At 39.9% G+C, this 24,983-nt stretch overlaps 2 protein-coding genes across 8 annotated transcripts in view; both read right to left on the reverse strand.

Annotated features, from left to right (window-relative positions):
• Positions 1–8,521, reverse strand: part of ep300b (E1A binding protein p300 b) — a 35,504-nt gene extending 26,983 nt beyond the window's left edge. For all 6 annotated transcript variants that reach the window (XM_067570354.1, XM_067570349.1, XM_067570352.1 and 3 more), the window contains exons 1-3: positions 6,379–8,521; positions 3,694–4,292; positions 2,030–2,209 (exon numbers count right to left, since the gene is read on the reverse strand). In XM_067570354.1, the coding sequence (XP_067426455.1) occupies positions 2,030–2,209; positions 3,694–4,292; positions 6,379–6,472 (873 nt within the window). In that variant the 5' untranslated portion in view covers positions 6,473–8,521. The remainder of the gene's footprint in view (positions 1–2,029; positions 2,210–3,693; positions 4,293–6,378) is intronic.
• Positions 8,522–11,922: 3,401 nt separating this feature from the next.
• xpnpep3 (X-prolyl aminopeptidase 3, mitochondrial) lies at positions 11,923–23,708 on the reverse strand. 2 transcript variants are annotated; one of them, XM_067570236.1, is made up of 12 exons: positions 23,604–23,708; positions 23,135–23,280; positions 21,600–21,722; positions 21,118–21,305; positions 20,693–20,912; positions 18,967–19,151; positions 18,200–18,262; positions 17,303–17,416; positions 17,048–17,133; positions 14,466–14,649; positions 13,616–13,736; positions 11,923–13,366 (listed from the first exon to the last, which is right to left on the reverse strand). In XM_067570236.1, the coding sequence occupies exons 2-12, from the start codon at positions 23,202–23,204 to the stop codon at positions 13,200–13,202; spliced, it is 1,521 nt and encodes a 506-aa protein (XP_067426337.1). In that variant the 5' UTR covers positions 23,205–23,280; positions 23,604–23,708; the 3' UTR covers positions 11,923–13,199. The 2 variants fall into 2 exon arrangements, with proteins under 2 accessions (XP_067426337.1, XP_067426336.1); XM_067570235.1 differs by lacking the exon at positions 23,604–23,708 and having other exon boundaries at positions 23,135–23,486.
• Between the last annotated feature and the right edge of the window lie 1,275 nt (positions 23,709–24,983).

The following is a 24,983-nucleotide window of genomic DNA, read 5'->3' on the forward strand; positions in this document are numbered from 1 at the left end:
AACACAACCACCTGGGTGATTTCCCTCCAATCCCCCCGAAGAGTCAGCCCAAGCTGCTTCCCATATGAGTTGGTCTAAAAACATCTGTAAATCTATTTAATTCATCACTGTCAATGATCAGATGTTTGATTTGTCTGTAAAAATTAGTCTTTTCCTGATTTAGCTGTATGTAGCCACATACATATATACACACATTTTTTGGGATAAAGAAATATAATGAGATTGTCAAAGTTCTTCTATTTAAGCAACCTGAAGACCTATTATCAGTGACAATTGTGGACATGTGGGAACAAGAACGAGGGGCGGACCCATCACCTCACACAACTCCTAAACTGGGAATTACACGTTAACCTCTCACTAGTGAATATTTTGATTTTTTATTCATCTTTTCAGGTGTGTAAAAGCAGCATTTCATGTTGTACAATGATACAGAGTTAGTGTATATTTCAGCTCATTTCCAGATAAATACAGTCAGAATTCAACTTAAGTTTACAAAACCCAACAATTTAATTCTCTTTACAAATGCCATGGTGTCTTTTGATGTGCCACATCGATCTCAGAGAGCACATGAAGGATGTTTCGGCTCTTTAAACAAGCTCCAATTTGAACACTTGACTGCAAATGCATCTTGTGTGTAATGGCTGAACTCTGATTACTGTCTGAGATTTTTTGTTAGTGGAGAAACCGGTTTCTCTGCCTCTTCCATCCACACACACACACACGAGCAATCATTTGTTTATCACATACCAATAGCTTTATTAAGTCACAAAGGCAAATCAGGAAAACGGGATTTTATAACAAGCTATATGCTACAGGCTGATCCGGGCCCGCTAATGGAATGTTCTGGACTGACAGGGTTTGCTCTCATCTATCACGCCATCTGCAGCATCTGTGATTGGTGGCCATTTTTCTTTTACGTTTGACATCTTGAGTTGTAGTGCAAAGATGACGTAACAACATTCACGCAGGTGTGTTTTCCTGGCACTGACTGATGGTCCTGAATTGAATCCCTCGAGGTTATAAGTCTTCATATGACGCTAACCAATTAAAGGCTCAATATACAATAAAATATTATATTATGGCTGTTATTTTGTTATTGTCAACAAATCCCTTGATGCATAAGTCTCTCTCTTCATTTTCCAACTTCCCAAGCTGACCACGTCAGAAGGCAAAAGTGTTTATAGCTGTTCCAAACAGCCACGCTCAAAGGTGGAGTGAAGCGCCTCATGTCAAAGAGATGGGGTGTTGCAGTCGTTCATATCTATAAAAACTGATGGAAGTAGCTGGTTGATGAATGGAAAAAAAAAAAAAAAGGTCAAATCCTGCTTGATGTGTCACCTCTGCACACCTGGCCAGTCGTTGCGCTTAGTGGGTGTGATGGCCTGATTTGGAAAGTTGAAAAAAAATTGTTGGACGCAGTCCCCAAAGCGGAAGGGTGCGGTGTAGAGGTGGGGTTCAGGTGCTGTTTAACAATCTGACAAGTACTCTGGCTGAAGCATACCAAGGCTTTCAGCCCCAAGCCCACTGGCTCCTACTGAAGACGTAAATTATTGGAAAATGACTCACAAATATATACTTTAATTTTAAAAAAGACTAAGTCATGTCCTAAAACAGCTGGGCACTGTAGTTTTTAAATCAAACCATGTTCTAACATGAGTAAAAGGTGCATTTGTTGAGGCTCACTGTGTGTGAGTGGCTCACTGATGGCTTAGTTTCTGGAGAAAATGGAGGACTATGGCACAGAGGAATAAGGCTTTGGTTGCGCAGGTAATACTAGTTTGTAGTATCAATTCATTATTGGTTTTGGTCTTTTCATCGATTTTTGCTGACATTAAGAAAAACATAAGATACCACCAGACCACCTAGAATTAGAAAGTCACCTAAATGGGACTTAAGCATCAACTGAAAACTAAATCGACAAAGATGACCCTTACACAGAACGTGCAACACCAAAAGTACAATTGTGTTCAAAGTGGTTTATAAGAAAGTGTGTGAGGCTAAAATGTGTATATTTAGTAAGAAGTCCTACCATCCCAGGCATTCCTTGACCCGGCGGCACCTTCTTGTCCATGTTGAACTGGGTGGCCATATTGTTGGGCAGGCCCGCCTTATTCTGGAGCTGTGGGCCCAGCCCTGCTCCAGGCAGCCCCTGGCCAGCAGACTGGCCGTACGGACCGCCATAGGGGCCCGCATTGGCCATCATATTCATCTGGAGAGCAGGGTGAGAGGAAGTAAAAAGAAAATGAGAGAGATGGGGAAAGAGACAGGGGGGGGGGGGGGGAGAAGAGGAGGTAAGGAGACAAAACAGGAGATGAAGAAATAAATTGTTTAGAAGGCGAGATAAATTACTTTTCATGATTTTATTACAGCATGATTTAAGCAGCAAGACGACGGGTATTCAGACATTCAAGGTAGAAATATGGGAGGGATTACAGTGTCCACTTTTTGAGTTTGAGTTAAACAACTGCTCAATGCTACTGAGTAAAGGGTGTAAGGAGGACAACATGGAATCACTTTTCAAATACTAGCAGTAATTATTCCTTCATAATGACTATATGTTGTGAGTGTACAGTTCAATGTTCAGACTGTACAATGTCACTTCCTCTTTTTCCTGACCTTACTTTGCTCTCCACAATAAATAAATAAATAAATAAATAAATAAATAAATAACAGAGTCAGAATCTAAATGCCACCTTTGCAAACAAGGTCACTGCCAGCTCTGATCTCAGATCCAGCCCAAACTATTTCCAGCTACTTTAGCATCTGGCCAAACTATTCTTGATTTCAAGAGCAGCACATCAATCCTATGGCTGAGGATCCAACACGAGCAACAATGTGGAGTGGCTTGTTAACGGTTGTTACGTGACCAACAGAGACTCATGAAACTGTTTGTACTTTGTGAAAGTGAAAATAACTCATCTTACTGGGTTTAATGATGAGCTTAACTGCATGATTTCCTTTCTGAACAAAGACGATCAGTAAAAAAAAAAAAGAATTATACATATACTTTACTGATGATATTGTAACTACAGGACATTACAAAAGAACCCGTGTGTTTACTGGTACACAGTCACAGTGAGTTAAGTTACAATCTCATACAGTTGCAGAAATAAACCTCAATTAAACCATTTAACACAGTGGTTTGCAGCACTGACTTCACATCCTTACAACCGAATCATAACCATCGTGTGGCATATTGCCAAGCAAAGAGGTTAACCATCAATACCGCAGAGTGAAGGGTGATGTGGATACGAATCCAACACACAACCACACTCATGCCTGCACCTACACCTGCTCTGGAGAGCTCTTGTCTTCACCAGTCTCGCATAAGACATCAGCCTACAGCTTCAATCAAGTCTGAAAAGATGTCTAAACACATTAGGTGTGTTCCAACTACTTCCAAATCCCCATGATACAGCTTAAAATATGTCAGTTTTAATGTTTGTGTAAATATTGTCCTTTGACAAAATTCACTTTTCAAAATTGCTCAAAATGACAACATCTTTACTGTAAAAGGGTATGAGAAACATGCAGGTGTGGGATTCAGCAGAGCACCAAAACTACACTTTGTTTAGGAAGGCATTTGGAACATCTTAGTCTCAATTAAAAATTGCAATCTATCATAAAAAATAATTTGCGATAAAACAGTTGCTTCTGAGATGTCAGTGTAACTCATGGTCCTGGTGTGCTTACCTTGTTCAGTGCTCCGGGTTGCTGTGGTCTTATCCCTGCCTGACCCCCAGGTCCCATTTGCTGACCACCCTGCTGCTGCTGTAGGGTTTCCGCCAACAGATTACCATTGTTACCCATGCCTGCACTACCAGGGTAACCCATTCTCGGCGAGCCGTTCATCACCTGCCCCCCCATCAGCCCTTGCTGCTGCTGTCCAGTGTTGCCCTTCTGGGCACCCATCATGGCAGCTGCCCGATTGAGCGCTGCCACCCCTCCCACCATCCCAACCTGCTGCATTAATCCAGGTTGCTGCTGCTGTCCCTGGGGAGGCATGCCTTGAGGTCCACCAGGGGAGACACTGACACCCCCCATCATCCCCATGGAAGCCCCAGGTCCTGTGCTGTTGGAAGTAGGGCCACCCTGCTGAGCTGGTGCTCCAGCGCGCAGGAGCTCAGACAACTGTTTGTGTTTCGCAGCTGCATCCTGACCTCCTCCCACACCTATCCCTCCAAGACTGGTGTGGAGTTGGCTGACATCCCCTCCATTGGTCAGCCCCAGGTCCGAGGAATTGATAAGCTCATCTGGGAGGTCATGCTCCAGGTCAAAGAGTGAACCAAAATCTAGGCACAAAGAAAGAAACAAAAATCTTACCCACCAGAAAAATAAAGATCTGATTTAGAAAGTGACGACTCAGGAAATTTAACTAAAATTTAGGATTGGCGTAGCATAGCCATAGTATTTCAAGGCTAATAATTAAATTACCTTACATTTTTTAAAGTGTGGCACAGCTCTGACACCACTTTGAAAACTATCAACCACTGATTTAGAGCCCACAGCTAGACAGGCAGAGCAGCAGTAGCTGCCTCTCTCAGCCTGGACTTCTCTCCTGGGCATCAGTTTGTGGTTTGATGGGATGCCAAACATGGAGAGTGAACGCAGTAGGGTCGAGGTGAGAAGCCGCAGAGGGGTAAACACTACAGTACCTAGGTAGGTGTGTGCATTGGATCTTCAGTTATGTGGTGTGAGGGCATGAAACAGAGGAAGGTGTAAGACTTAAGTTATATCCACTAAGACAGGAGGCAAAAGAAGAGGGAAGGGTCTTTGACAGGACATTTTAATATATTAAAATCACAATAATTTTCCTTGAGCAGACTTTTGATACACGTTAAAACTGATATATCTACTGTAACATCCCAAACCAAGTTGTTCTCTATGGATCGCCCCATGAAAACATTATGCATTTTCAATTTTCTATAATGGCTTCTGGCATGTTAACATCCCAACGAAAGATTGATGTTACAGTGTAGAAGATGCCAGGCCTGTGTTTGACTTCATGCATGATACTAGTTGTATCCCTACCTCTTCTCTCACTGTCCTCATGTACAAACTTGCCATGTATTACTACATTAAGAGCCCAGATCCTGTGAGAATTTACACATGCTTTGAGCTTTTTTTTTTTTTTTTTAAACTCACATTCATTTATTTTCTGACAGTTGGAGAACTAAAGGTGTGGCTACTATTCTTTAAAAAAGATGATTTCACAATTGTGAAACTTTTTGTGTTGTAAGAAATATTTGAGTTAAACTATACATACTAATTGTTGATTAAATGCCTAAATCATAGTGATTGTGCAAATTAATTTGTTTATTCTTTTGCAATGATGGCTTAATTCACAATGCATTTAAGTGGTTTGCTTGGGCTAAGTGTTGAATTTGAAAAGTAAACTACAAAAAGTGCAGCGCATTGTCACCGTGCAGAGGCAGACAATGGAGGCTGAACAAGAATGGGCACCGTCGGTAGCACAATTGAGAAAACTAAACGCCTTTGAACAAAAGGCGTGAAAAGAGGCATTTCGGAGACGATGGCTGAGTTTGCCTTTTTACTTAGAACGCGGTAATAAAATTGAAGTTGACGCAAAGCTGCATCTTCAGTTGGACAACAAGGCTTTGCGCAACTTTAATGAAGTGTCGAACAATAGCTAGCTGGTATACGACAACCGTTCACTAAAACTCAAGTGTCCCCACAGCAAACACATGTACACGAAATTCATGACCCCACACATTTACTTCTGCAGCTACTGAAAGGGTTAGCGCCAACTTAAAAAGTCGCTCTGGTGACCATTAGGGTTTAATTAATCACTTATTTTCTTTGCTAGCCAGCTACCGAGCTCAGCTGAGCCGGTCCAACGGCTGGCTAGTTAGCTAGCTCGCTCGGTTACCGTTACTTTCTCCTAAAGCTAGCTTTGAAACGAGCATTTGTCTCTACGTTTATTGATTATTTACGACGCCGGTGGTTTAATGTGCCTGTGCTCTCATCCTTCGGATTAATTAAACTTTTAAAGTAGCTCGTAAAGTTGAAGCAAACTGGGGTGACTCGACTCTTCCATTGTTTGGAGGTGGATCTTTTAGTTACTAGCTAGTTAGCCTGTTGAGGCTAACACATCAAAACATCACTCCTGGAAAGTTGCTACTGGCGCCAGCTCCAACGATACTGCATGTTTCTCGATAGCGATCAAAATTTACCAGACTACCCCTTTATTTAAATCGAGCTACAAATACGTGCATGTTTAAAAGCATTAGTAATGGAGCAACTCTGTGTCAGACCAAGTAAGTTGCTGTGCAAACTCTGCAGGGACTTCAAGATTGGCCAGCAACTATTACACCAACAGTTTTATCTCCAAGTAAACAAAACATGCAATATATTTACCATTTCCATCACTGGCAGACACTGAGAGAGCTGGGGAGGACAGCTTGGGCCTCTTGGCTGAAGGCGGGCCGGACTCCAGGACATTATCGGCCATATTTTTGACGAATTAAAAAAATGCTGTAGATCCACGGAGGGCAAGCGTATTTCCCTTATTTGAGTCTCCTTATCCCTTTAACATATGCTTCTGATCGTTCCCCCACCGCTCGGGGGACGGTAGGGGAGAGGAGAGCAATGTTGAACTGTTTCCCTCACAGTTCTCCCTCTCGGTTTATTCCTCTCTGCAGATATCAGTCAAGTCCCCCTCCCCTGTCGGAGAGTTTGTTTCTTCAGATTTGAACAGGAGGAGGTGGGAAGGTGGAGTCGGCGAAAAAAAGGCAAGCGTGCGGCCCTCTGACAACCTCATGTAGCCTCTTCTGCGACACAAAAACTGTCCCAAGATCCGTCCTCCGTGCTGCACTCAGTCTTGTCCGCCATAGTCGGCGGAGAAATCCTGTATTTCAGGTCTGAAACGCTCCAGTGAAGACTCAGTTGGGGCACGGAAATGCTACTTGTTTATTCCTGTGTTAACTTTTGCAGGTCGGTCTCTCATGCAACAGTTCTGAAACCCTCGGTTGCATTTAACATTTCTCTCAGCCGATCAGTCATCTCACTGCTGTCCATGCCACAGATTTCCAAACCAGAGAAAGGTAATCAACCGGTGTGTGGAGACTCACCGGCAGTGGGTTTAAAATACAGTTAAAGCGTTACTCTCAAGTGCAATACTGAGAAAAACAACTTGCCTTGACTCAACAGTAACTGAATAAATAGTACAACAGCTCTGCAGAAAGATGAAAACACTGGAGTCCCGGGGTTACAGTTACTCAGATAAAAGAAAATCTATGGCGAATGTAAAATCCCATGCATGAGTTTTCTTTTGCATGTGCATGCTGACTATACTGTAGTGTGTGACCATGCAAGGCACTGGGTCAGAAAGAGGGGACTCATATTGCACATTTAGTTGTTGCAACCTCCTTTTGCGCGATTCTGCCTATTGCAGTATGCAGGGTAGGCAAAGGTTGAAAATAGAAAATCTTATTTTAAAAAAAATCACTGCTCTTGTGCAATCGATTCTGATGCAGAGTTTATGTCTTTGACAGTGTAGTTCTTGAGGGCAATCACAGCGCTAATTGCCAATCAGCGGGCAGTCAGATTGATCCAATTAGTTTTATTTTGCAGAGGACAATCTGAGGAGGAGGAGGGTTTACTTATCTTGTGCTCCAGATGAGGTTCCTCCTCCGGTTCTCGCTTGGGTTTAAACACTTGAAATCTCAGATAATGCAAAGAATAATAAATACTCCAACAAAAACCCCCAAAACACCTATCAGTCACTCCTTGTAGGATGTCTTGGCTGTGCAAGCGAAGAGAAAAAGAGAAATCTTAATCAAAAACAGGAGCAGAGCTACGGCGGCAGGCGAAAATGTGATAAAAAAAAATGACGGTGGATCGCTGAGAAATTATGGCTATTTCGGAAGCGGAACGCTTCAGATGGGCACAATAATGTTGACACCCCCCCTAAATTATTTTGGGCTGACAAAATCCTCTCATTGACTCTTTGTGATGGAGAATGCCCCCCTTCGTGTTGATCCTGGCAATTTCCCCTTCTCTTTAAACCCGTCTTTCTTTCCACCTCTCCCTTCTGCCCGGCAGCAATTTATTTATATAATTGTCTATGCGGACTCTTTCCTTCCTCCGCGACGGACACATAATGATTTTTCATGTTGATGTTTTCCCCCGTTTTCGCAGGTATTTCCTCGTTATTATAATATATATAGCCCTCTTCCGCCTCTCTCCTCTCTCCGTCTCCGCTCCGCAAAACACCCCCTTCCTTGGATTTTTCGGAGTATTTCCTTCTCATGCACAAATATATATATTTATATATCACCGACTCGGTTTTTTTTCCCTCCACTGTCGTCTTATCTTTTCGGTGATGCTTTCCCCCCTCTCTCTTGATAACACGGACAGGATTTCGCCACTCTTTTCTTCCCCCCAGCAGTTCCCGGAGCGGCGTGTCGTCGGCCGCCGGAGTCGCTCCTTCTCTCGGTTATCTCCTCCTGTTTCTGACGGTCTGTCCGCACAAACAAAATGGCGGCTTGTTGTTTCTACTCCTCTGATACGGGGGGAGGGTTGGAGGTACAGCAACATTAGGCGTGAAGGGGGGGAGGGAGGGGTGGAGGGAGAGGGGGAGGTTGTCTTCGTAGGTGTTCGGGATTGTTCGGAAAGTGGTTCCGAGCTCTGTCAGCAGTCGCCGATCTCAATCTGTAGGGGACAGTGGAGCTCCACTTTTCATACAGCTGATAACAATTTACCAGTAAGCAGCGAGGGAAAGTAACAAAGTACATATTCTCAAGTACACACGAGTAACATTTGGTTATTATATTGTAATAACCAAACAAGTATTTTCGAGTCTTTACTTTAACAATAGTAAAATGCCTTGCTGCAAGCTCACTACCTCATGTTGTTACCTTTAGTTATCTTATATTTTTAGTAGTTAAGTTTATTTAAATTGTTTATTCTGCAAGTGCACTGTTCTTGATCTGGGAGAAACATAATTTCATTTCAATGTATGTGACTACTAAGAAATGACAACATAATTTTGAATCTTGAATTTACATTTTTGTACTTTATACTTCTACTCCACATCTCAGATGCAAATATACTTTTTACTCTACTAGGCTACATTTATCTTAAACTCTGAAAGGAACAACTCTACATTATGAGTACTTTTACTTTTAAGATACTTTAACTACATTCCTCTACACATTTACTTAAGCAAAGGTTTGAATGCAGGACCTTCACGTATGTTTATAATGTGGTATTACTAGGCTACCTTTACTTAAAGTCCCCCACCTCTCAGAAATGTTTTTCTTCTTGTTCCTTCAGTCAGATGTTTGATCTTCAATGTGCAGAATGATGTATGTGCAGAGTTTGACACTAGAAGGTTGTTTTCACATTAATCTGCTGAAAGTGTAAAGTTTCTCTGAGCTCATTGAAAATCTGATTTTAATGGGCGGGCCTACGATCATGATTTGTGACATCACCACTAGTTTGGAGCCAATCCTGGTCCAACATTCAACTTACACAAGTGTGATGTGAAAATTTGAAGCCTCCAGTGTACAAACACTGAGAATGAACTTTACAATGAAATAGGAGACATCTTGTCTCCAGCAGTTAAACTTTCTGAAATAAAATATATTTGCATATTTATAAATTCTGGAATTTTGGAAATGAAGGAGTCTAATGAAGGAGAAGGAGTAGATGCCAATTTAAGGAGTTTAACTTGGTAATTATACTTTTTTTCTGGGGAAAAACATATCAGACACACATTATTGTTCCAAGCAGAATATTTTTGTATGTGGAGGGGATCTTTAAGGAAGGGATGCAAATAAAACCTGTTGCAATTCCCAAAACGTAACATCCCAATCATCAAATAGTCCAGTATAAGTAAAAGTCTTGCATTGATAATGTTGCTTAAGTAAAAGTGTGTTTTCAGCTAAATGTACTTTAAAGTATCAAAAGTAAAGTACTCAATGCAGAAAAAAAGCCCCTGAGAGTTTTATAATTTAGCCTATTATCAGTGGTGGAACTACTCAAATCCTTTACTTAAGTAAAAGTACCTATACAACAATTGAAAAATACTCCATTACAAGAAAAAGTCCTGCATTCAAACTCTTCCTTAAGTAACAGTACAGTATTATGAGCAACATGTACTTAAAGTATCAAAAGTAAAAGTACTAGTTCTGCAGAATATACATGACTTTTCTCTATTCTTTGCTTTTTGTGTGAAATATTGGATAATTTGACCTCTTTGAACTTCAATCAGTTAGTTAAATGAAACCTGAGACGTCTTTGGTAGAATTGCAAACCAACTCATAGCCATCTAAAACCAGCGAAAGGAAACAAGTAGACACTGCCAAAAAGGTTGGAAACCTCTGTTGTGACATGAAACAATGTGTTGGATTAGATTATTATATGTTTATATGTACATTTTAATCTCAAACTATAGCTGCCAAATAAATGTGGAGTAAAAAGTACAATGTGAAATTCTGAATTGTCATGGAGAAGAAGTATGAAGTGGCATGAAATATACTCCAGTGCATAAAGACAGTATATGAGTAAATGTGCTTAGTTACATCCCACCACTGATCATCACATCTGTGCTGCACAGCACTTCCTTCATTTTGTAAATGGCCGTCACTCACTGAAAACATTTAACTTGTGTGTCAAAAGTGAATAAATTAGTTATTTAGTAAGCCATTTTGGTCACCAAGTGTAACTCAATGCCTAAGTGGGTAAATTCTTCAATTTACTTATTTACAATTTACTTTAAAACTTACTTAAACATTTAGATTGTATGTGAACGTAACAAGAAAAGCACATAGTGTTTTGAGAAAATGCCAAAAATAACCAAGAATAAAATGTTTTTTTTCTATAAGATCATTTCAAGTATAATGTTACATACAAAAATCAACCCCGTATCTTCAAATATATCCACTTTGACTTCAGACTTTTACGCACAGTTCACACAGACACATACAGTGCTTACACACGGTATTTACGCCCCTTGGAAGTTTTCATGTTTTAATGTTCTACAACATTGAATCAAAGGAGATTTAATGTGGCTTTTCTGACACTGATAAACAGAAAAAACTCTTTTAATCTTAAAGTAAAAACAGATCACTTAGAAAAGTTCTTGTATCAATCCAGACTTTTCTCGTGTTGTTTGGAGTCTCCCTGTGTCCTCATGATGGAGGTTTTCACTTGATGCTGAATCAACAGAAGTTGATACAGGTGTATTTATACTGTAATCAACTGAACCCCCTTGACTACACACAGTTGATCTCCATTTCACTTCTATAATCAACAAACTCTTTTCATGGCATACATTTGGACTTGTAAAAGCACAGGTGTAAACAATAACAGTAGCAATGGCTCTAATATCAGAGCCTGGAACTGGCTCACCATGTTATTAATGTCACCTGTGCTTTTCCTGCTTTGACAAATCAAAGTCTGCTGTATCTTGTATTTTATATTTGTAATGAAAGAGATCATACTGTAGAGATGTTTACTCTTTCTCTGTTGATCTGTGTCAAAAAAGCTACATTAAATCTACTTTGATTCAATGTTGTAAAACAATAAAACACAAAAACAACCATGGGGCATTACTACTTTTATATATTTTCCTGCTTTCCCAAAATGATTTCCATCTATCCACATAGTTTTGATGTGATTTTTCTGAGGTGTGAAGATACTGAGTATCACTATACCGTGTATAAGTGTGGCGCTCAGAGTACCATGAAAATGCATTTTCAAGAACTCAGCAACCAAGTACAGAATGACACTGTTAATCACACAGTAAGTGAAGATAAGTGACAGGTTGTCTTGGTCCATCTCGATCTCCTAATATTGAGGTCAACTTTCTATCCTGCCCAAATCTCAGTTCAATGCAGCCACTATTATCATCATCATCATTTTTCACACCATGTCGTCAATCATCAGTAAGATGCATCAAACCAAAATAATTTATTAGTTACGAAAGAAGAAATAGAGATCTTTTTAATACATATACACAATTTTCTTTAAAAGAGAACACACACAATCACACACACACAAAAAAACAAAACACACACATAATCTCTTATCAATGTATACTTTTGAAACGATTTCAGTGCATTGGTGTAATCGTTATCATTCCAGATTTATCAGGAGCATCTCTTTTGGACAGAGTCCTCTTTATTCATTACTTGTGTGCATAAACATGGTGGTCTGCTGATTTGACATGCCCTGGTCCTTCCTGATCATTCATACAGTATAGTGAGTGATGTTTAGAGCCTGTGTACTGTAGCATGAGTTGAATGATGGCAACTGTGTATTTTTGTGTGTAAGAGACAAATGAAGCGTGTGTATGTAGGCTTTGGAAGTTATATGAGTGAGACAATAAACATAGTTATATCCTGGTGTGCAATGATGGTGTTAATACTGAAGAACATGGTGTGGAGCAAACTGATTTATATAAGCTGATATTTTTATGCCTTTGGTTCATCAGTCTGTCACGAAAAATGCTGACATGGTTGTTAGATCTTAATACTGGGTCTTTAGTTGGATATATTCTTAATGAAAAGGGTTAACAGATGTTTCTAGGTTTTGGTTTATGGTTCAGCGTCATATTTTACCTGTTGATAGCACCATCACAATGATAAGTGGATTGCGTGTGATGAGGACCAGTCTCCATGTGGCATTGCTGCGGAACAGTGTAGTACACCACTACGTAGACCTTAACACAACTATATCCACCTTTATTGTGGATGAGCTCTTCATCATTCTTAGAGTGGCAACAACACCATGTTTACTTATTTGGTTTTCTGTTTTGGAACTTATGGTCTTATGCAGATTGAAAGATTGATCAGTGTAATGAGGGCAGCGTCTTGTTCAGTTACGTATTGACAAGGCTTTGTGCGCTCCTGTTTGTGACAACGGCTAACTTTAGTGTTGAAGACAGCAGTGTGGGAGAACACTTTCCAACAAAACATGAAACCACTGTGTTTCTTTGAACATTTAGGCAGTAAAGCGTCTGCAAAATCTATGATCTTCCACATTACCACATTTCTAAATTTTTGAGGCCTTGTTGAGACTAAAACCACAGTCTTGCAGTGTGCTCCCACCTTTCATGTACCTGGGCCCTGAGCCTGATGACGTGATCACCGTGGAGACGGTTGAAAAATCACAGTACACTGCCTGCCATTGATCCTGTGGCTCATTTGGTCACTTGTCTGTCTCGTCCTGCCCTATCTCTGGGCACAGGCCTGCTCTACATCAGCGATGGTCTTCGGTGCGTCAGACGACAGAATCAGAGGGCCTCCCTTGTCTTGGATCACCACGTCATCCTCAATCCTCACACCCAGGCCACGGAAACGCTCTGGGGCCTGGTCATTGTCCTCGCCGATGTACAGCCCTGAGACAAAAGAAGGAGAAAAGTGGAAAAATTCAGGAAAGCAAAGCAAAAATTTATTAACTGAGTTTAAAAAAGAGCTCTAACAATAGGGGAAGTTGTGGACCAAACCATCCAATATAAGTCCACACAAATTGGATAAAGAAAAAGAGAAAAGTATTCTTCATGTACTGGCACAGCTGCACATCTTTAAGAAAAAAAAAAATTGATCGAGAGAGTAAGAGAAAGTTTAAAAGCCTTATTTTTCTGTACCTGGTTCTATGGTGATGGCCATTCCTGGCTGTAGAGGCTGTGAGCGGGACAGCTCAGGTGTGTCGTGGACGTCCATGCCCAGGTAATGACCAACATGATGTGGACAATACCGCCGCGCAGCCTGGCATGAGCATAAACAAAATTAAGGCCTGAAGCAGTTGTATATCTACCTGCCTTAAAAGCACAACTGAATCTAAGACCTCTAACAGCTGGATGCATAAAAAACATTCATTCTTCATTAAGACAAGGAATCATTGCTCACTTTTAAACACTGAGAAAGACCTGGAAACTTTGAAATTTTGGTAAATATGCTTACTTGCTTTCTTGCCAATAGTTAAATGAGAGGATTGATACCACTCTATGTGCAGTCAATATGTAGTTGGAGCCAGTAGCTGGCTTGGCAGGGACAAGTTACCATGAAACCAGTGGACACTCCAAGAAACAACTGGGCAAATAACACAAATTGTCGTTTTTTCACTTTGTTTTTGTACAGCTTGAACAAACAAGATATAACGTGTTAACTAACAAGTTTTAGATGTATTTGGACAGAGCCGGGCTAACCATTTCCCCTTGTTTCCAGTTTATGCAAAGCTAAGCTAACAAGCTGCTGGCTCTAGCTACATATTTACTGTACAGATAAGAGCAGTATCAATCTTCCAACTCTTGCCAAGGAAGCAAATAAGCACTTTCCCCAAAATGTCAAACTACTACTTTAATGGTTTGTACATCTCAAACAACAAAAACTTTCTGTTCAAAAAGCCAAGAACTGTTTATTAGCTTTCACATTTGTAAAAGACAGAAATGACCGACCAGCCAGTTTCAAATGCGCAATTTCTCGGATTATTATTACCTTTAAAGCATCAGCATCACTGGTACTGGCCTTGATGATACCTAGCTGCCTGAGCTGTCGTCCCAGCAGAGCCAGCATTGTGCTGTAGATGTGATCCAGACTGACACCCGGGGAACACAGAGACAAACAGGAGCGCTGGACCTCCAGGACGGCCTCGTACAGCTCAACCTGGGCAGGGCTGAACCTGGCAGGAAGGAGGTGGGAGCAGTAGACAGTTAAGGTGTGTTTGCATCAAGGAGCCTGGTGGTGGGAGGGATGAGGGGAGCAATTTCTGGTGTTGATTACATTTATTGTATCCTTGCCTTTGTCATGGAAAAATCAATTAAGAGATCTATCAAAAAGAAGAGTCATACAATATTTTCATTAAATTTAAAAGGCCCTAAAATCTAAAAGACCCAGAAGATTTCAAAACAAATCATGTATAAAGTTTAAACAAATGGTGAAAATTAATGAGAAAAAAATGGATTTCAGTTTGTTTACTACAAAAAAATAAAAATAAAAGTGAACTTTATGTAGTGTAGTGTTGATGGGTGGGTGTAATAAACTCCAGCCACAGCCACAACTTTGATACTCAATTCACCACTGACTATAACACGAAAACTAAACTTGTTTTGAGCCTCTGCAGATTCTCAAAATAGCATGAAAAGTCATGTATATATAATCAACAGCTGGGTTAGGGTGAAATAGTCTATAGTGACGCATCAAACACACAAAGTGACCTTTTGTTAAACATCTACTCTGTCAACAGAAAGTTACTTGAACGGGAAAATTTCCAAATGAGTAAATTGTTACCAAAAAATATCAGAGCCAACAAACTGGACTTAAACCTGCAATAACTGATTGTTGGTCAATATTCACTTTCCTTTTTTGTTCTTCACCTACTCCTGAAGAAAATATCCGTCTCTTTCACTGCTAAATGCTCCACTGTAGTATGCATGTGTGAAAACTAAAGGCTGCAGGTCAGGAAGCCAAAACAATTAGGTAAAAATACTATAAAGCTCCAGAGAGCTAAGGGAGAGCAGAGCTGTGTGATAATGTAAGGTTAATACACACATACACATAGGGATTTCATCAAATGTTAATATAAAAATATGAATTCGAGCCACTTTAAACTCTGACCTCATATCTTTTTCATTCATAGGTATTTGCACAGTATTCCAGTCAATATATGTGCTTTTGAATGCACTATAGTCAAAATAAAGCTAATAAATGACTTTGACTAGTAGCTGTAGCTTCATTGTAAGTAGTATTTTCACCATCTCTCTTAAACACACTCAGAAATGTGTCTATTAAAAATACAAAAAGGGACAGTAGCAAAATCAAACTAAAGAGAATTACAGTTTTAAGAAAAAAGCTGATCCATTGATAGACATTCTGGTTGCCACATCGAATAAGGCCGATAAACGCCAGTCACAGGCAGTTTAATTATGTATGGTATTAGCATTAAAAGACTATACTTCAGAATTGGAAAGAGGAGCCTGTGCCCACCTTTAAAACGTGGCTCAGGGAACTGAGCAATGTATTACACTTGGAAGAGTTGAGATATTATTTAAACAAAAGCCAATGTCATTTGTAAAAGTATGGCATCCAGTTACAACCTTTATGGACAGTATTGACCAGTGATCTTAATATTCAACAAGTATCCTTAAGATTATTATCCAACACTGTTTGTCATGTAATATCTGAAGTGACATTGTATCTGACATCTGAAGTTCGAAGCATCTTTCATAACAGAAAGCCAGGCTCTATTAACAGTTCTACGGGGAATTAACACGCCCCATCGCAGGGGTAACTGATAGTTTTCCTTTTTCACCTTGTGATTTGTCCTCTTTACTGTTCTGAGCAATTAACAGTCTGCTTGACATAATTAGAAGATGTTAGGATATTAAGTACATTGAATCAGTATTGTTGTTACAAAAAGTACTGCTATTCTTAGTCTCAATTTCAATGGAAGCAATGTTTGTCACGTGAGTTTACCTGAACAACAAGCTGTAAATAAACAATCTTAATACATCTTGTACATTAATTTTCAGCCCTTGATGAAAATTCACAATATTCACATTGGTCTTAAACCCACAATGACATAATAACAAGCCAAGAAACAAACTGAGCTAACTGAGGAGTTCAGTGGGCTGTGTTGATCTTTCCTTTGTCAAAGCCTGACCCCACTGCTGCTGCTCTATAAACATGATGCCAAAAAGCTCTCTTTTGCTTTGTCAAATGCTGTGATTTTGTTTCATTGTTTTATTTTCCATATTATATGTTGAATATGTGCTTCACAATGTTGTCTTTACATGTCAGTTTTCTTCACAGTGAGTTGATTTGTGCTTGCTGTTGAAGAGCAGTTCTTACACGAGGGTTGTCTTATATCAGTTTTGAGTTGGCTTTATGAAACAGCTTATTCCTGTTTCAGTGTGTTAGGCTCATTCAAGACAGGACTTTCACAATGAGTCCTGCTTTTCCACACCACCTTCACGAAACACTCCTCTGGTGGCTCTACAGAGCTACGCTGCTCAGATATTCTTTATCAACTTTTGCTTTTCTTTGACTGGTACAATTTATGATTATTTTGTCAAACTTACTTCCCATTCACTGGCCATGTTCGAGTGACATCACTGACATAACCAAAGTATTCACAACCGCCATCAAGCAGCACCATTTCACCATCCTGGTGGAGGAGAGAAAGAGGGAGACAAGTGTAAGAGTCATTTATGCTACTGAATCATTACTTTATACACATATGAACCACTTCTCATTCTCAGGATGGTTAATGTGTGTGTTCATTGCACCTTATATGAGAGGTCAGATCCTTCATCGCATTCAACACCTTCATTTACCTTGATAATCTGGTTGTTGTTTATGTAGTGCAGAGTATTGGCTCGATTCCCTCCAGCAACCACAGGTGGATAGGCTAGGAAGTTGGCACCATGGAGTCGATTCTCAAAATCAAACTGGAAGAAGAGTTTCTGTCAAAAAAGGCCTTTCTACTTGAGAAATAACTGTAGGCTTCATGTTTGCTATGATTTATGTCATATACAGTAGTAGACAGACAGAGAGAGAGAGAGAGAGAGAGAGAGAGAGAGAGAGAGAGAGAGAGAGAGAGAGAGAGAGGTAAATACAGCATTAACTGTACTTTAAGCTAAATCCTGCAGAGTTCAGACAGCCAGAAACCAAACTGTCTTCATCCAAAATTCATCAAAGACATCAGACTGGGAAAGTATCTCAGATGGAAGAAAGGAAATATCATTACAAGCAGTGATACATCCTCGTATTCAAAGTCTAATTCCATCTAAAGTCCAACATACACTGAAACTGACAAAGTCTAAATAAACTGGTTTTCACTGCTGAACATTTTGACTTGTCGAGGGTAACAGAGAAACCTGACTGATTTCCATCATAACCCTATTTATTATCTCTGAGTAACCTGGTTTCTTGTGTACAAGCTTGAGGACCACAGAGGAAATGATTTCCTGTGTGTTCCTCGATGAATTCATCTTAATCAGCAGTTGTCAATACTGTGCGTAATGTTGAATGTTGAAAATATCAAATAAATTCAATCGATCAATCTGACAGTCAAGTCCAGTCGTAATGAGGAATAATAATAGTTTCCTCTTTACTTTGCAGTAATCACATTAAAGATCAATACAAGACACAAAGATCGTAGCAGGCCACACATGATACTATCTATCATGTATAGAGAGGCAATGAAGACCCATACAGAGATTTTCAGCTACCTTAGCAAAGAGCACAGCTTCATCTACATCTCCATGAGACAGAGCCATCGTCCTCCTAAAAGCCTGAAAGACAAAGAGTTGAGTTGGAACGAGTACAACATACATGTATTTTAAAATGCATCCCTGTGACAAAACTGAGAAGTGGTTTAGTGGCTAATCTCCCTTGAAAAGTGAACCAGGTGTTAAATTAAAGCCCGTATGTGTAAATTATGAGCATTCTGACTTTGGCACCCCACAGTGGCAGCATGGAAAAAAACAACATTGTGGCAAACAGCAATGTACACTGTAGCGTAGGTTGAAAACAACACAGACTGCACCGATTTTCACCAGGATTGTTTCAGTTTTCTATAAACGAAAACATATGCAATGAGAATAATTTGAAAGATAATCACATTCAAAAATCAGAACAGAATGTCGTTAAAATTCTGATTTCTGGGCAATTTCGTCAAGCATTTGGAAATAATAGTATTGATGGCTTGACAAAGGATTTATTGAGCATTTTGCTTTCATAATTATTAGACGCATTTTTCTTATTATATGAATGATGAAGAGGAGATTGAGGGGATTTTTTTCAGGGTGTAAACCGATGAGATATCAGTAACTGAGAGAAAAGGCAGTTTTGTTGGAACGGAGGGCACAATGAACTATTATAGAGTCACTGTTAAATAACAATACCAGAAAATGAAAATTCTTGCATTTCTTGCAGGCATTTATCACTAATTCTACACTATTATGACATCGACTCTATAAGTAATTTAAACACCAACCTGTGCTGTGATGCGACCTGCTTCTTGCATGAGTGCCACCTCCGCTGAGCTCTTGATGGCCCTGAGAGAGTGTATGAGGGATCTGAGAGAGCGCGGCACCGGCCCCGCTTCCAGCATGGGACCCACGTGCACCTGGTGGAGCCGAGGATGGGACGGCTGAGAACTGTCGTACCACAGCAGAGTGCCTGAAAGAGGATGGGAGTAGAGAGAAAATGCTGAAGAGAAACAGTTAAGTTAAGCTACTTCTAACAGTTCAACCCCTAAATGAAAAAGTCAGTCCATGACCTCTCACCTCTACATCAGTTTAAGTCAATGACCATTTACTGATGTTGCCCTTTAAACACACAATGCATTAGTTAGTGGAATTTCATCAAGCCTCCACCTGAAAGATTAAAGATGATGGTCCAACAATAAAGTATTGACTGACTCAGGGTGAAAAGCGAAAGCTGTGTCCATCAAGTGCCACTGCTTTGTTAACTAGAGCTTAATAATTATGGTCAACGTTGTTCTTGTGCAATTAGTAAAACGTATAGAGCACTAAAACATGCTCATTAATTGTGGCTGTTCAAATGAAGCAATAAAACAACTTGTTCAATGAGAAAAAAATCAGATGCAGACACATCTGGACACTGCAATGTTTCTCCATTCTTCTCATTTGGATCCAAACTCTGACTCGGTCGCTGCGGAACATTAATGTTGTTCCTCTGCAGCTTTTAGCTTCATGCTTGGACACATTTTCTTGATTTTCAACAGATCTTCTGTGGCAGGTTTCTAGTCGACTGCATCAAAATTTCTCTGTATTTTGCTGTGTTTCTGCTCATTTTACTTCCTACCCTCACAAGCTTACCAGGGCCGGCTGCAGAGAAGCGTCCCCACAGCATGATGCTGCCACCAGCGTGCTTCAAAGTAGGCATGTTATGTTTACGATGATGTGCAGTGTTGCTTGCGTCAAACATGGCAAAAGCTCAGTTGCGGTCTCATCAGACCATTAAATTGTCATTGTCTTCCAGCTGACTTCTGTCTCCCATGTGCGTTCCAGCAAACCATAGCCGAGCCGAGGCGTGCTTTTCTAAGAGTGACTTTCTCTTTGTCACTCTCCCATAAAGCTGCAACTGGTAAAGCATCTGGCCAACAGTTGTTGTCTACAGTCTCCCCAGTCTGAGCCTCTGGAGCTTCAGTGCTGTCATTGGTTTCTTGGTGTCCTCCCTCACTAGTCTCCTTCTGGCACACTCGCTCAGTTTTTGAGGACAGCCTGCTCTAGGCAGATTTACAGCTGGGCGATACTCTTTCCATGTCTTAATGCTTGATTTAACTGTACTCCAAGTGTTGTTCAGTGACTTGGAAATGTTCTTGTTTTCATCCCCTGACTTGCACTTTTTCAATCATTTTGATGCTTGCAGTGTTCCTTTGTCTCTACGGCGGAGGTTTTACAGGTCTGTTCTGATCTAGGTGTGTCCACTTAAAGAGGGTGAATGCTTATCCAAATATATATTTTGTAAATAATATTTATAATTAATTTAAATCACTTTGTAGAGATTTTACTGTGTCATTTTGATATTAAAGGGTCTTTTGCTGTTGATTAGTGTCAAAAAAGCCACATTTAATCTACTTTGATTGAAATTTGTTAAACAATGAAACATGAAAACTTTCATGAGAGGTAAAAACAACAAGGACAGCAAGGTTAGTTGTGTGAAGAGACGTTCCTGCTGGACCTGGATCCACCCACCTTTAAGGCTCTTGAGCACAACACCCAGTTCTTCTGTGCTATGAACTCTCTCTATGCCGGTCAAAGCAGCCGCCCCGTCCTTCCCTGACCGGGGTCCGTCCCACAGCTCTCTCCCTGGGTCTCTGCGGGGGACGAACAAGATCGCCTGGTCTGGTCGCCCTTTCCCATAAAGAACCAAGGCACTGTCAGGCTCTAAGATGCCACTGAGGTAGAGGAAATCCTGGAGAACATTTGGCTCTGGGTTAATTGTTAAAGCCTGGCTAAAATTACAAATAATCAGTATCCAAAATGACAACGACTCGCAATTCTCCTATATACCTGAAGCTTGCTGCTTCAAGATAAGGTGTTTTAAACTGTTACTATTCAGTTTCCTGTTATGTTCAACAAACAAACAAAGGCACAAGAAGATAAAACTGAATCCACACCTGGTTCTGGTGGAAAGGATAAGGGATGTCATTGGTCATGTAGCGGGTCGGATGGGACAAAACAATGACCACATGGTTGCCAGAGGAGGCAGAGGGTCCCAGCCTGTCCGCCTGGGCCTCGATAAGTGAGGCCAGTCTGTGTCTGCGGAGCTCATATTCTGTCTGGCTCAAGCCTGGGGTCACCTCACCTGAGGAGCAGAGATCAGAAAACAACAGCTCATCATCCACACTTTCACTGTGCAGGACTATTTTGTGTGTAACATGCAGTGTAGTTGCTTAAATGTGTACGTCAAGCTGTCTGTGTCCTACAATATGGTCTATTCCTAATCCTCATCCTGTGCTACGTGTGCTTGAATCCTACCCAAAGAAATAACTATGTATTGAGCCTGTTGTTGATCTGACTAAAGACCATATGCCGTATACAGGTTTCCCTAAAAAGTGTTAATGTACTAGTGCATAACTCCAGTGTAAACAATACTCACCATGTTTGACGATGTGTGGGTGAGTGAAAGGGCTGGGCTGGCCCAGGTACCGAGGAGGAACGGTCTTTGGTTTCAAACCTCCTGGTTTCACAGAAATGTTTCTGCACGGGCACCACACACATCCTACAGACAACAACACAACACAGACATTAAAGAGTCTTTAACCAGGGCTGGACGATATAGACAAAATCAAATATCATGATATTTTTGACCAAATACCTTGATATCGATATTGCAACAATATTGTAGGGATGACTATTGGTGGTTTCACAAAATATTTACACAATGAGATTTATGGTAGTAATCATCAGTAACATGGATGTAATGACTAAATGGGTAAAGGCAAATAATAGAACAGCTAAAACAGTCTGGTAAGTTCAGAAAATGACTTTACTGTAATGCAGCCTTTAAAACCAGGAAAAGACAACTTATGCTATATCACAATATTATGACATCCAAAATATCTCATATCGATATATTGCCAAGCCCTAGCTTTAACCATTAATTCTGTTTGATCTACAGCAGACGTACAGTCTATGTGGGGCGATAAATGACAAGAAACTGCAGTACAGAAACGTCAAATATATGTTTGATGTAAGTTAGAAATAATGTCACCATCACATAGTTTGTCCAGCAGAAAGCACTGACAAATTTGTTTTTCAACAGTAAACGTCCCACTCAGTTCATATCTCTGTCACAGTTCTTTAATAATAAGTATAATAAGTGTGGGGGATCCTTTCTAAAATGTTTGTTTATATCTGTATAATCTGTATTACATACAGCTGAACTCAAGGATCGATGTCGGCCTCAAAAGTCCAGTATCAGTGGGGCTCTATTACAGACCACGTCAAAGATACGGTAAAGGTACAGTTCACCCAAAATTCAATTAGCAACAATAAGCCTTATGCTCTGATCATACATCTCTTCAAACAATTTCTAGACTCAATATTTGAAGTGTTTTCATACATAAAACAACAGAGCAAAATTCATTAATAGCAATATCTGGTGTATCTTCAACAGAACATATTATTACTTCATATGAGTCTAATGCTATAGTATCTGCTTCACTGATCGCTTGATGATTAATGCTAATTAAGTGGAAGGCTGCCTGACCTCCATCTTTTACATAATGGATCACATGGATACATGTGAATGTATTTTACTTGTTGATAATGTTTTATTCTTTAACTTTGATCCTTTTCAGTATACACCTATGTATATCTGCAATATGATGAACTTGATCTGTCATTGAAATGCACAAATAGGCTTTATGTTACACCTATAATCCAAACATGTTGACTCTGTACTATATGTATGTTTTTCTTCTCCTCTGTCGTTGCTGTTGTCTGCACTTTTGATGCTGTTTGGTTCAAAAGAGTTCAAAAAACTTTTAGTGAGAAAGCTGAGGTGAAGCAACAGGACAGAACAGCTGGCTGTTTAAATGAGGAATTAGTAACTGACTTATCGATTGAATAACTGAATTTATAAAACGTTTAGATAGGATAGAAAACGTAACAAGAGCAGACTGAGCTCACCTCGACTCCAGCTCGTCCGTGGCAGCAGCCTGACAGCAGACCTGACCAGGGTGCAGGCTGAGGGCAACATTGTAGCTGCAGCTCGACGACAGCGACCAGTCACAGCATGCGGGTCAGTCAGTACAGTAGACTAGAGAAGAGGTGAACTAACACAAGATATTAACGGAGACACATAGAGGTTTGTTGTTGCGAAGTACCAACGTTAATTTTTTTCATACAACACACAACTGCCTATTTCCCGTTGGCTGACAGTTACCCTCGATAGCTTACTCAACGCATGCTAACTACATTCATTCGTGCTGTTTGTTGGGAAATTGCTGCCCTGCGTTTTGCTTCTCAGGTGCTTAATCCCGCCTCCTCTGCTATGATTGATTAACCTCAATCCTGACCGTGGCGCTGATGTAAACTTTAAAAGACCATATCAGTGTTTTTATTCTTTTACGCTCATTTATGTTCACTTACTACCCACCTTTTTAAGGGTCCAAGCAGCGAAGCTTTACTGCTGGAACCCTTTTGTTTTTGTTGTTGTTGTTGTTCCTCTTCTTCTTCTGTTTTTCTTTGCTAAAAGTGTTTGCGTGCAGCAAAAACATGTTAAAGCTAGAAATGCACAGGTGCATTCAATAACATTAATGATGGCTGAATCCCACTCAGTTTTTCCAAGTTCATAACACTGGTATAGTGACTGATGGTTCACCAGTATGGCATCCTTGGACACTTGAATGGAACTGAGCCATTGTTAATGTCATTATTGTATTAGAATATCACCAGACATATTGTTATGATAAACTATTCTGGCCCTTGAGCGACCCCCACCTGGTTCAGGTGTAATGTATGTGATACAAACTATTGCTGAAATATCTTTACCTGGTATAATAACTACTTGAAAGAAAGAAGCAAATAGGCTGTTCTGCAAACACTTAATACTTTCAATTTCACTGCCCAAAATAACTCTTTAACAAGAAAAAAGGTGATTAACCATGAGTGATTAAAGGAATGTGATGGATTATATACTCTCTGCAGTTTTTGTGTGCCCTACAAATGTTTTTCAAAGTGGAAAGTTTCTCTGAGCTCATTGAAAATCCAATTTTAAAGGGTGGGCCTACGATCATGATTTGTGACATCACAACTGGTTTGGCGCCAATCCTGGACCAATATTCAACTTACACAAGTGTGATGTGGAAACTTGAAGCTTCCAGTGTACAAACACTGAGAATGAACTTTACAGTGAAGTAGGAGACATCTTGTCTCCAGCAGTTAAACTTTTGAAATGTTCAAAATGTGCAATGTCATAGATTCTGTATTTTTAAACAAGGGAGAAGGAGTAGAAGCCATTTTAAGGATTTTAACATGGTGATTGTACTTTTCTTGTGGCAAAACATATCAGACACACATTATTGTTCCAAGCAGAGGATTTTGACATCTTAATACATGTCTTGAGAGGATCTTGATAGGCTACTATTTAGCAATGAAAATATCATTCAATTGCCCTTAATAATTGCATTGTATTGTGTCTTACTATTAGTAGTAATAATAATTTTGTCATGTTTAAATGTATTCATAAACTACTTTGAAAAAAACTTTTAAAGTTTTCACGTGATTATTCAATACTAAACAAGCACTGTCTTTTAGTCGTTCGGAATCAACCACTTTTATAATATTATGAATCACACATTTGTGAATTGTATAATATAATATAATAAATAAATGAATAAATAAATACATAATTTGTATAATAATAATAATAATTTTCTTAAAACAATGTTTACAAAGTGCTTCACGCACAATAAAACTGTCTGACCATGTGCCTGACAGGCCTGACTCAGGGCACAAATCAGTCTCACCATGTGCC

This window comes from Thunnus thynnus, chromosome 17, assembly GCF_963924715.1.
Source record: "Thunnus thynnus chromosome 17, fThuThy2.1, whole genome shotgun sequence".
NCBI classification, from domain to species: Eukaryota; Metazoa; Chordata; class Actinopteri; order Scombriformes; family Scombridae; genus Thunnus; species Thunnus thynnus.

Coding starts and splice junctions, on each gene's coding strand:
- xpnpep3 (XM_067570236.1), bottom strand. CDS start 23,204: ATGTTGCCCTCAGCCTGCACCCTGGTCAGGTCTGCTGTCAGGCTGCTG. Junction 20,913..21,117: donor ATCCTTTCCACCAGAACCAG/GTGTGGATTCAG, acceptor AATGTTCTCCAG/GATTTCCTCTACCTCAGTGG. Junction 19,152..20,692: donor TGTGCTCAAGAGCCTTAAAG/GTGGGTGGATCC, acceptor ATCCTCTTTCAG/GCACTCTGCTGTGGTACGAC.